Below are 13,177 nucleotides of genomic sequence, written 5' to 3' on the forward strand. Positions count from 1 at the left end.
ATTAGCCGGGCGTGGTGGCGGGCGCCTGTAGTCCCAGCTACTTGGGAGGCTGAGGCAGGTGAATGGCGTGAACCCAAGAGGCGGAGGTTGCAGTGAGCAGAGATCGCGCCACTGCACTCTAGCCTGGGCAACAGAGCAAGACTCTGTTTCAAACAAAACAAAACAAAACAAAAACTTCAAATAATCCAGCCTGGGCAACATTGTGAGACCCCCTTCTTTACAAAAAAATAAAACAAAACAAAACAAAAACGCTGGCCATGTGCCTGTAGTCCTAGCTACTGGGTAGCTGAGGTAGGAGGATCATTTGAGGTTTCAGTGAGCCATGATTGTGCCTCTGCACACCAGCCTGGGTAACAGAGAGAGACTCTGTCTCTTAAAAACAAAAAAATTAAATTTTAGGTCTGGGCGTGGTGGCTTATGCCTGTAATCCCAGCACTTTGGGAGGCTGAGGTGGGCGGATCATGAGGTCAGGAGACCGAAACCATCCTGACTAACACGGTGAAACCCCATCTCTACTAAAAATACAAAAAAATAGCCGGGCATGGTGGCGGGCGCCTGTAGTCCCAGCTACTCGGGAGGCTGAGGCAGGAGAAATGGCATGAACCCATGAGGCGGAGCTTGCAGTGAGCCGAGATCGCGCCACTGCACTCCAGCCTGGGCGACAGAGCGAGACTGTGTCTCAAAAAAAAAAAAAAAAAATTAAATTTTAAATAATGATTTCATTTTCTTTTAGGAGCTTGAACGGGAAATCACGTTTCAGGGTGACAGTGCCATTTATTACTCCTATTATAAAGATATGTTAAAGGCACCTTCATTTGAAAGAGGTATGATAATCACAGTTATATTTTTAATAACAATATTTTCCTTTTTCTTTTCTTTTCTTTTTTTTTTTTTCCGAGACGAAGTCTTGCTCTGTCACCCAGGCTGGAGTGCAGTGGTGCGATCTTGGCTCACTGTAACCTCCGCCTCCCGGTTCAGGCAATTCTCCTGCCTCAGCCTCCCTAGTAGCTGGGATTAAAGGCATGCACCACCATGCCTGGCTAATTTTTGTATACTTAGTAGAGACGGGGTTTCACCATGTTGGCCAGGCTGGTCTCGAACTCTTGGCCTCATGATCTGCCCACCTCAGCCTCCCAAAGTGCTGGGATTACAGGTGTGAACCACTGCGCCTGGCTGTAATATCAATATTTTTCTTAAATAAAACTTTGTTTTTCTATTTTAGAACCTTTCCTCCTCCTTTTATTTTTACTTTACATGTAGTAATTGTGCATATTTATGGGGAGTGATATTTTGATATTATACACAATGTATAATGATCAAATCAGGGTAGTTAGTATATCCATCACATTGGACATATATCACTTCCTTGTGTTATGAATATCCAAAATCAACTCTCAGCTTTTTGAAAATATACACTAAATTGTTGTTAACCATATTCATTCTATAGTACTACAGAATACTAGAAGTTATTTTTCCTATCTAGCTGTAATTTTGTATCCATTAACCAGTCTCTCCCTATCCTCCCCTCCCCTCTACTCTTCCCAGCCTCTGATAACTTCTGTTCTGCTATATTGGGACCTTTCAATGTGGGGATTTGTCTCAGGATATAGATATTTCTCTTTATTGTGCTAAATTTTTAAAAAATGGAAAATGCAGCATGGAGTATTCTATTTGGGATCTTTCTTGATAACAATATTAAATATTTAAGGACTAATGAATGACATGTTTATTTAATTACTGTGAAGCAGAATAAATAATCTGGAGAAAAATCTTTCTGTCTTTAGGTGTTTATGAACTGACACACAATAACAAAACTGTATCTCTGAAGACTATAAATGCAGTGCAGCAAATGTCTCTATATCCGGAACTTATTGCTAGTGTTTTATATCAAGCCACTGGTAGCAATGTATGTATTTTTCGTTGGACCCTAATATTTATTTTCTCATGTATTCATGAATCCTTAGACTATTTAATGCCATCCTATTGTCTTGTTCTCTTTCTGTTTTTTCCACATAGGAGATTATTGAGCCAGTGTATTTCTATATTGGCATTGTTTTTGGATTGCAAGGAATATATGTTACTGCTTTATTTGTTACAAGTTGGCTTATGAGTGGAACATGGCTAGCAGGAATGCTTACTGTTGCGTGGTTCATTATTAACAGGTAAGAAAGCTGTTTTAATTGATTTTTAAAAACTTTTTGTGGCTGTAGTAGTCAGAGTTCTGAAAATGCCTCCCCTCCCCAACAGTCCTCACTGTAATCCTCAGAACCTATGAATATGATGAAATGCCATTCCCATGATTATGATACTTTGTATAGCACATTAGACAGATTGGAAAGATTACCCTGTGGGCCTGGTCTAATCACGTGAGCCCTTAAAACCAAAGTGCTTTCTCTAGCCTGTGTAGAAAGAGAGATCAGAGGATTTTCTGCACCACTGCAGGCATGAAGCAAGGAGGAAATGAATTCTGCTAGTAACCAATGAGATTGTAAGAGGACTACAAGCCCCTGATGAAAACTGTAGCCCTGGCCGATGCCTTGATTTTAGCTTAGGGATACTGAGCAGAGCATCCAGCCATACTCTGCTGGCCTTTGTGAGATAATAAATTTGTGTTGTTTTATGCCACTATATGCAAAAATTGAGACATAATATACCAGCATATTCTTTTAGATCTTTTTCTTTTTTTATTCATCCTAATCCTTAGAATCTGAATTTTGGGTCTTCTAGGTAAATGTGTGTGTGTATGCATCTATGTATTTGTATACGTATTTTTTACCAAAATCAGGTCTATTTGCAATACTGTTTTGGTTTTGTTTTGTTTTTGGTTTTGGTTTTTGTTTTTTTGAGACGGAGTCTTGCCCTGTCGCCTAGGCTGGAGTGCAGTGGTGCGATCTCGGCTCACTGCAAGCTCCACCTCCCAGGTTCACACCATTCTCCTGCCTCAGGCTTGGGAGTAGCTGGGACTACAGGCGCCTGCCACCACACCCGGCTAATTTTTTTGTATTTTTAGTAGAGACAGGGTTTCACCATCTTGGTCAGGATGGTCTCAATCTCCTGACCTCGTGATCCACCCGCCTCGGCCTCCCAAAGTGTTGGGATTACAGGTGTGAGCCACTGCGCCCGGCTGCAATACTGTTTTTTTTATGCTGCTTTCTCTATTCAACTGTCACTGCCTTTCCATTTCAATAACTTTTTATCTTATCTAATACCCAGACCTTATTACAGTTTCCCTGGTTGACCCTAAAATACTCTATATAGTTGATTTATCCAAATCAGGATTTAATCCAGGACTCCATAGTGCATCTGGTTGTTATGTTCCTTAATACTCTGTAAATCTAACATAGTCCCCCTTTTTATGTTTAAGAGACTAAGTCTTGTTGCATCCTGTGGTGTCATTTAGCTTTTACCTTTATCTCCTGTGTTTCTGTAATCTGAAAGTTATGTGTAAAGGCTTGATGGGTTCAAAATAAACAGTTCTGGTTGAAATATATGGTAGATTATATATTTTTCATGTTCCATGACAATAGAAATTATAGTTAATTGATCAACCCCTAGTGAAGCTGAGATTGACTACTGGTTTGGGGGAATGGCAGTCTGATCTCTCCATTGAATAGTTATGTTTTTCTCTAATAACTGGAGAATAATCTGTGTGGTGTTTTTTTAGCACCAAATGAATGTCCTTTTTACCATTAAGCATTTACCTAACAGTTGTAACACCAGTTTATAACCTTTGCCTTAAAGTAGTAATTTTATTAGGGTTTGTAAAATTATATTTTTCTATTTTCATTAGCTACATTCTTCATTCTTCAAAAGTAGAATTTTTCCTCATTAACCAGGGCTTTTTGGTTACCTTCAAGTCACTATTAGAAAGTGAAGACAAATGCTTAATTTCAATTTACCAATTTCTAAATAAGAGATTAATTTAATAGCTTTCTCAGATAGTGACAAAAACCTTTGATTCTGGTGTTCTCTTCTAAGCATCTTTCTGTACTTATAGATTTTTATTGATTCAGTGATTCATTTTAATTGATTTCATTGATTCAGAACATTTTGATCAATGTTCTTCTGTTGCTCAAATTGTCACAACCTTGGTTAATAGGAGTACCTTTCAGGCCGGCTCCTGAGTTCTTTTGACACAACTTTGTTAATCTTTGAAAGCTTTCTTGTTTTCTGGCTCAACAAGGTGAGTAGGTTTGCACTTTTGCTGCAGAAGATTTGTAAATAGCCATTTCTCATTGGAGCTTTGGTTCCTTTTAGTATAGAATGGAATTAGAAAATCCAGTCTGGCAACTAGGAGGACAAGATGATTTTTTGTTATGTCAGAAAGTGCCTGTTAGAGGACATTTTGAGTTGCTGTGTACTTTTCTAAAATTCTATTAGGATTTATTTTTAGAAAGACAGAAAGTTATAATAATACTCATAGACTAGGTTTAGAAAGTCTTATATTTTATGGCCGGGTGCGGTGGCTCACGCCTGTAATCCCAGCACTTTGGGAGGCTGAGGCAGGTGGATCATGAAGTCAGGAGATCGAGACCATCCTGGCTAACACGGTGAAACCCCATCTCTACTAAAAATACAAAAAATTAGCCAAGTGTGGTGGCGGGCGCCTGTAGTTCCAGCTACTCCGGAGGCTGAGGCAGGAGAATGGCGTGAACCCAGGAGGCGGAGCTTGCAGCGAGCTGAGATCTCGCCACTGCACTCCAGCCTGGGCGACAGAGCGAGACTCCGTCTCAAAAAAAAAGAAAGTCTTCTATTTTACTTATTTATTTTTTTTACTTTCTTTTTGAGACAGAGTCTTACTCTGTTGCTTAGGCTGGAGTGCAATGGCACAATCTTGGCTCACTGTAACCTCTGGCTCATAGATGCAAGTGATTCTCCCACCTCAGCCTCCCCAGTAGCTGGGACTACAGGCACATGCCACCATGCCTGGCTATTTTTTTTTTTTTTTGAGATGGAGTCTTTCTCTGTTGCCCAGGCTGGAGTGCAGTGGCGCGATCTTGGCTCACTGCAACCTCCACCTCCCAGGTTCAAGCAATTTTCTTGCCTCAGCCTCCCGAGTAGCTGGGATTACAGGCACATGCCACAATGCCCAGCTAATTTTTTTTGTATTTTTAGTAGAGATGGGGTTTCACCATATTGGCCAGGCTGGTCTTGAACTGACCTCAAGTGATCCACCCACCTCAGCCTCCCAAAGTGCTGGGATTACAGGTGTGAGCCACCGCGCCCGGCCAATGCCTGGCTGATTTTTATATTTTTTGGTAGAGTTGTGGTTTCACGATGTTGCCCAGGGTGGTCTCAAACTCCTGACCTCAGTTGACCCGCCTGCCTTGGCTTCCCAAAGTGCTGAGATTACAGGCATGAGCCACCATGCCCCACCAAAAGTCTTTTATTTTATTTTATTTATTTATTTATTTTTTGAGATGTAGTCTTGCTCTTGTCGCCCAGGCTGGAGTGTAATGGCACAATCTCGGCTCACTGCAACCTCTGCCTCCTGCATTCAAGTGATTCTCCTGCCTCAGCCTCCCGAGTAGCTGGGATTACAGGTGCCCACCACCACACCTAGCTAATTTTTGTATTTTTAGTAGAGGTGGGAGTTTTGCCATGTTGGCCCAGGCTGTTCTTGAACTCCTGACCTCAAGTGACCCACCCGCCTCGGCCTCCCAAAGTGCTGGGATTACAGGCGTGAGCCACTGTGCCTGGCCAATTCTTGTATTTTAAAGTGAAGTGGGGTCAGGTGTAGTGGCTCACACCTATAATTCTAGCACTTTGGGAGGCCCAGGTAGGAGGATCACTTGAGACCTGGAGTTTGAGACCGGTCTGGGCAACATAGTGAGACCTCATCATCTCTACTTAAAAAAAAAAAAAAAAAAAAAAAAAAAAAAGCCAGGCTTGGTGGTGTGTGCCTGCAATCCCAGCTACTCAGGAAGCTGAGGCAGGAGGATCACTTAAGCCTGAGGCTGCAGTGAGCTATTGACTGTGCCACTACACTCCAGCCTGGGTGACAGAGAGAGACCCTGTCTCAAAAATAAATGAATGAATGAAGTTGTATTTAATACAAATGATTATTGTATTATTTAAAATATAGGCTTTCTAAAAGGATTGCTTTCTTGGCTGCGTGCGGTGACTCACGCCTGTAATCCCAACACTTAGGGAGGCTGAGGCGGGTGGATCACTTGAGGTCAGGAGATCAAGACCAGCCTTGCCAACATGGTGAAACCCCATCTCCTCTAAAAATACAAAAATTAGCCAGATGTGGTGGCAGGTGCTTGTAGTCCCAGCTACTCAGGAGGCTGAGGCAGGAGAATTGCTTGAACTTGAGAGGCGGAGGCTGCATTGAGCTGAGATCATGCCACTGCACTCCAGCCAGGGTGACAGAGTGAGAGTCTGTTTCAAAATAAATAAAAATAAAAGGATTGCTTTTTTGATTGTGTGATGTATTAGTTATTGGTGCATAACAAATCACCCGAAATTTAACAGCTTAAAACAACAAACATCTCACATATTTCTGTGGGTCAGGAATCCCAAGAGGTTTAGATTGGTGGTTCTAGCTCAGGGTCTCTCATGAGGTTTCAGTTATGATGTTGGCTTGTACTTGTCGTCTGAAGGCCTGGCTGGGCTGAAGCATCTGCTTCCAAGCTCACTCATGTGGCCATTTCCCAGAGGCCCAGTACCTTACTGGCTTTTGGCCAAGGAGGCCTTAATTTCTTACATATGGGCCTCTCCATAGGGCAGCATGCAACTTGGCAGCTGGTCTCCCTTACAGTGAATGATCCAAGAGAGTATGAGAGAGTGTGCCACAATGGAAGCCAGGTATCTGTTATAACCTCATCTTAGAAATGATATAACATCACTCCGCCATATTTTGTCAGTCACACAGACCCCTGGTACAGTGTGGGAGGTGACAACACAGGATATTAATACCAGGAGGCAGGAATCATTGGGACCGTCTTGGAGGCTGGCTACCACATTCAATTAACTTTGCTATTAATTTCATTTAATCCCTATATCTGTCTTCATATTTGAAGAGGAAAAGATACTTTCTCATGTAAACATAATGGTTTTAAAGAATAAGACTCTCTTATGCTACTTAAACAAAAGAATAAGACTCTCTTTAGAGATCTTTGTGAGAATTGTAAGAAATAAAATAAACAGAAGTCTGACTGCCTTATTTGATGTCACTGATGTATGCTGTATTGCTGGAGTAGAAGTTAGATAGAAAAATTGACCTGGTATATTCTACTCAAATGTATCTTTTGACAATTGAAATGTTCTTAATAGCTAAGTTTTAAAAAATGCGTTTGTTTGCTTTTTGTTTATATTTTATTGGTATGTATCTTGTACTGCAAAATACATTTTAATGCCATGAAATATGCTGTCTCTTTATTCATCAGCTTTATAGCTTATATTTATATATGACGTCTTAGAAAAGTATAAAAAGATATTAAAGTCATTCCATTATATTATGATTATTCGTGTTCTTAATGGTATTTTATGTTACTTGTTCCTTAACACTGGAAGGGGAAAGCAGGGTTATAAAATCGTTCCTGTTTGTTCAAACTAAAAGGTGTAGTTATACTAGAAAATTCAAAGAGATTTCAGGAAACGGCATTGTACAGATAGTAGTAGGGGGAAAAAATCAGAGTTGAGTGACTCCCTTTGAAGACTTGCCACCAAAATGGACTGACAGTGTCCAGGCTCCACGTAGAAGCAATGTGGAAATTGTCTTGTTCCCCAGTGATCTTCTCATCTACAAATACATACCTAGGTTTCACTTTCAGGGGAAATATCTTTATATTTGAGGAGTGCTGAAAATATGTTTGATTAAAAGTCTGTATTAAATTTAATCTTTGGCAGAAAAGCAACTGTACATTGTAACATTACAGTTGTACAATGGTAACAATTAAGGAATAAGATGCAAGGAAATATACATGTCCCAGAGATACAATTGGCAGACAGTAATGGAACACATGATACTGATTCTGTGGTGATGATGTTGGTATACTCAGGCTGCTGGTGGAGGTATAAGTTTTTTCAATTTTAGGGAGCAGTTTCTCCCAGGAATTCCGTTTTATTCCAAGGAAGTAATTCAAAAAGAAGGAAAGAGTTTGTTACTTGGATTTATGTATTGTAGCATTGTTTGTAATAAAATTTTTTTTTTTTGAGACGGAGTTTCGCTCTTGTTTCACGGGCTAGAGTGCAATGATGCGATCTCGACTTACCGCAACCTCTGCCTCCCAGGTTCAAGTGATTCTCCTGCCTCAGCCTCCCGAGTAGCTGGGACTACAGGCATGAGCCACCACGCCCACCTAATTTTGTGTTTTTAGTAGAGACAGGGTTCCTCCATGTTGGTCAGGCTGGTCTCAAACTACCGACCTCAGGTGATCTGCCCACCTCAGCCTCCCAACATGCTGGGATTACAGGCGTGAGCCACCATGCTTGGCCATTTTTTTTTTTTTTTTTCAGATGGAGTCTGGCTCTGTTGCCCAGGCTAAAGTGCAGGGGTGCAGTCTTGGCTCACTACAATGTCCACCTCCTGGATTTAAGTGATTCTCCTGCTTCAGCCACCTGAGTAGCTGGGATTACAGGCACCCACCACCATGCCCAGCTAGTTTTTGTATTTTAGTAGAGACAGGGTTTCACCATATTGGCCAGGCTGGTCTTGAACTCCTGAACTTAGGCGATTCACCTGCCTTGGCCTCCCAAAGTGCTGGGATTACAGGCGTGAGCCACCATGCCCAGCTTGTTTGTAATGATTTAAAAAACAATACGTTTATAATTTATAATAGTAATATAGTCATTTGTAATAATATAAAAAATCAGAGGAGAATGGTTAGGTAAGTCGTAATACATTAGTACAAGGGAATGTGCAGCCATTGTATTGACATTGTACAGGTGGTTTTCAGCTTTCACATATTACACATTGACATGCCAAACTTAGACATATGTCATCTAACTCCTTGTTTCTCAAACTTCAGTTATAGATATTTAAAACTTAAGTTATTATGGATTCATGTGTTGACTTAAATAATTTGAATTATAATGCTACTTAAATATAAAACATAAAACTAGGTAAAGCTCCTTATACTTAAATGTGCTATAAAATTGAAACTAATTTACCAATAAAATTATAAACCAGTAAAATATTACTTGAAAATACTAATTTATATAAAAGTGATATTTTACCGAAACCAAATTGCAAACCCTCAGTGTAAATGTGATACCAGTGTAGCAACAGGTTCATTCGTTTCTTTTCTTGCTTTCTTTCTTTCTTTCCTTTTCTTTCTTTCTTTTTCTTTCTTTCTTGGAGACAAGGTTAGCAGGTCCTTGCAACTGTAATACACCTGTACAACTGGGTGCTGCGAATGACTCAGTTCTCATCATTTTGGCTCCATTAGTCTACTACAAACAATTTTTTTTTTACCATAGTGATCAGAACATTGGTTTTTTTTGTTGCTGTTGTTTCGGGTTTTTTGAGACAGAGTCTCACTCCCATCACCCAGGCTCAAGTGCGGTGGTGTGATCATAGCTCACTGCATCATCAACCTCCCTAGACTCAGGTGATCTTCCCATCTTAGCTTCTCTAGTAGCTGGGATAACAGGTGTACACCACCACGCCCTGCTTTTTTTAGTAAAGGTGGGGTCTCGCCATGTTGCCCAGGCTGGTCTCGAACTCCTGGGCTCAAGCGATCTGCCTACCTAAGCCTCCCAAAGTGTTGGGATTATAGACATGAGCCACTGTGCCTGGGTGATTGTTTTGTTTTTATTTGGCAATGTATCATTTATTATTAAGACTATGTCATTTTTTTCTGATTAGCCCAAACCAACTAAAGTGGTACCGCATTGCCAACTAGACGTTAACACCACACGAAAGTGAGCACTGAAGTCTTTGGCAATAGTGAGTTCCATGGGGGTCATCCATGTGATGTATAGTGTTTATACTATGATGGTGGTTTTTTTTTTTTTTTTTGAGACAGAGTCTCGCTCTGTTGCCCAGGCTGGAGTGCAGTGGCGCGATCTCAGCTCACTGCAAGATCCACCTCCCGGGTTCACGCCATTCTCCTGCCTCAGCCTCCCGAGTAGCTAGGACTATAGGTGCCTGCCACTATGCCCGGCTAATTTTTTTTGTATTTTTAGTAGAGATGGGGTTTCACCATGTTAGCCAGGATGGTCTCGATCTCCTGACCTCATGATCCACCCGCCTCAGCCTCCCAAAGTGCTGGGATAACAGGCGTAAGCCACCGTGCTGGGCCTATACTATGATGTTTCTAAACATTAAAATGAAAACACGAAATTAAACTCAAAGAGAAGTTGCAGATCTCTGTGAATGTATCAGCAGGTCTGTGGACTCCAAAATTGATCTAATTACTGTTTTGAACTGTTAGTTTGTGCTACAATCTGCCAGACTCTGCTACTGCAGGAAAAAAGTGGGTCTCATTTGATTTTGTCACCTCCCACTGTTAGCCTTCTGGTTCTTACTCCCACCACGCATTGTCAGGGGAAGAGAGTGAGTAGCATAGGTGTCGGGGGAGGTGGTAAAGGGGAGGCTTGTCCAGGATGTCACTTGTGGGTGCAGGGAATGACTGGCAGAGATCCTACTCAGTTTGTGCAGCAGACGCTGGAGAAGGATTCTTCCCATCTGTATTCCAGACACCTACCTTGTGTTTCTGGTGCAGAGTTTTAAAGATTTGACTGCATTAATATGTGAGTTGGGTAGGGGTGGTAGGTAAACCTTTGGGAAGGGAACTACTGAGTTCAGCTTCCTGGTCCTGGGCTGATGGAGTGGTTGCTGGGGTCCTTCTGCCCCACCTCTTACCTTATGATATGTGAATTTCTTGTTTGTCTTTTAGAAAGTTACCTTTCAAAAAAATTTTTTGGGATAATATTATATGAAAATAGGTAATCTTTAGAATAGGGATTCCCAACTCCCAGGCCACAGACCAGTACCCATCAGAGGTCTGTTAGGAACCTGGCCTCACAGCAGGAGGTGAGTAGCAGCAGCAGCAGCAGTGACAATGATGATAATGATGATGATGACGATGATGATGATGATGACAACTGCAGATTTATCTGTATTTACTGCCATTCCCCATTGCTTGCATTACTGCCTGAGCTCCGCCTCCTGTCAGATCAGCAGAGGCATTATATTCTCATAGGAGCACGAACCCTATTGTGAACTGTGCATTTGAGGGATCTAGGTTGTGTGCTCCTTGTGAGAATCTAACTAATGCCTGATGATCTGAGGTGGAACAATTTCATCCCCAAGCCATCTCCCCAACTCCCCTGTATTAGTCTGTTTTCACACTGCTGATAAAGAAATACCCAAGACTGGGAAATTTACAAAAGAAAAAGGTTTAATGGACTCAGTTCCTTGTGGCTGGAGAGGCCTCACAATCATGGCAGAAGGTGAAAGGCACGTCTCACATGGTAGCAGACAAGGGAAGAGAGCTTATGCAGAGAAACTCCTCTTTATAAAACTATCAGATCTTGTGAGACTTATTCACTATCACGAGAATAGCACGGGAAAGACTTGCCCCCATGATTCAATTACCTCCCACTGGCTCCCTCCCACAACACTTGGGAATTGTGGGAGCTACATTCAAGATTAGATTTGGGTGGGAACACAGCCAAACCATATCACCCCACATCCATGGATTGTCTTCCAGAAAACCAGTCCCTGGTGCCAAAAAGGTTGGGGGCTGCTGTTCTAGAAGATGTTGGGCACGGGAGTTCAATGTTGCAAAGAAATCAACATTGAGACAAAGGTCCCTGAGCAAGGCTAGTTTACTTTCTGCAGAAAGGGTGCACTCGTCAGCAGTCCAGCCTCGAGAGCACACTGAACAAAGGAGTGGAGGACATTTATAACCTTTACATCCTGATGCAACCCCCTAGAGCTGTGTCCCGTTCCCATTGACTGGGATGGGACCTCACACTCTAAACTTAACTCGATTGGCGAATAATTTAAAACTTTCCTAAATAGGGAGAAGGGAAAGAGGACAAAAAAAAGAGGAAGTTAGTGATAAGAGGTCAGAGGGGTTTCCAAATAAGGAATGGCATGCATCCTAATTTGGGACTCATTTAGCCTTATCTCAACCTACTAGAACAAGTTGGAGCAGCCTTGGAATATACACATACAAACATTTAACCAGGGAATGATAAACCTTTTATGGATTAAGAAACTTTGAAGAAGAACTTCTCTATTCCCTACAGAAGACATGATGTTCATTAAATGGTATTGGGACAACCAAATCTGGAAAATAAATCCTTATTGCACATACATTAAGATAAATTTCAGATGGATTAATGAGCTTAAACAATGAAATCAATAATTACTATATAAAAATATTGGTTCATGTTTTTTGTTTGTTTGTTTTTGACCAAGTCTTGCTCTATCACCCAGGCTGTAGTGCAGTGGTGCAATCTCAGTTCACTGCAACCTCTGCCTAGTGGGTTCAAGTGATTCTCATGCCTCAGCCTCTTGAGTAGCTGGGACTACAGCCATGCACCACCACAGCCAGCTAATTTTTGTATTTTTAGTAGAGATGGGGTTTCATCATGTTGGCCAGGCTGGTCTTGGACTCCTGGCCTCAAGTGATCCACCTGCCTTGGCCTCCCAAAGTCACTGTGCCTCGCGTGGTTCATGTTTTAAAAAATTATTTGTCATAGACAAAGTTGGAAACAAAGTGTATAACAATAGGAAATTGGTTAGATTATAGTAGATCTACACGATGGTGTGTCATGGTCATTAACTGTTCTTGAAGTATGTTTATTGACATGTATATCTTGGAAAGATGTTCATAATATATTGTTAAGTAAAAAATAGTTTGTTAGAGAATTAGAAAAGAGCTAAGATTTGCTATAATACTGAATGTTTACTAGGTTCTAGGCACTGCTAACTTCCTTGCAGCTTTTGTTTCATTTGACTCTCACATGTGATCCTGTTTTTGCATATATATGTGTATCTGTGTGTGTGTGTGTGTGTGTGTGTGTGTATATATGCAAACCTATCTTCTATGAATGTATATGTGAATAACTATTTTAATGCTTTTTTAACCGCTTTATTGAGGTATAATTGACATAGAATGAATTGGACATACTTAGAGTGTCCAATTTGATCAATTTAGGCATTTGAATATACCCACAAAATCATCAACACAATCAATATAATAAACATATCCAT

General features: G+C 41.1%; 1 protein-coding gene across 2 annotated transcripts in view; it reads left to right on the forward strand.

Annotated features, from left to right (window-relative positions):
• The window catches only part of DPY19L4 (dpy-19 like 4), a 72,150-nt gene that overhangs the window by 17,807 nt on the left and 41,166 nt on the right, over window positions 1-13,177 (forward strand). For both annotated transcript variants that reach the window (XM_031014119.3, XM_055349409.2), the window contains 3 exons: window positions 734-824; window positions 1,785-1,906; window positions 2,017-2,162. In XM_031014119.3, coding sequence (XP_030869979.1) covers window positions 734-824; window positions 1,785-1,906; window positions 2,017-2,162 — 359 coding nt within the window. The remainder of the gene's footprint in view (window positions 1-733; window positions 825-1,784; window positions 1,907-2,016; window positions 2,163-13,177) is intronic.

The sequence above is a fragment of the Gorilla gorilla genome, chromosome 7 (genome assembly GCF_029281585.2).
Source record: "Gorilla gorilla gorilla isolate KB3781 chromosome 7, NHGRI_mGorGor1-v2.1_pri, whole genome shotgun sequence".
NCBI lineage: Eukaryota > Metazoa > Chordata > Mammalia > Primates > Hominidae > Gorilla > Gorilla gorilla.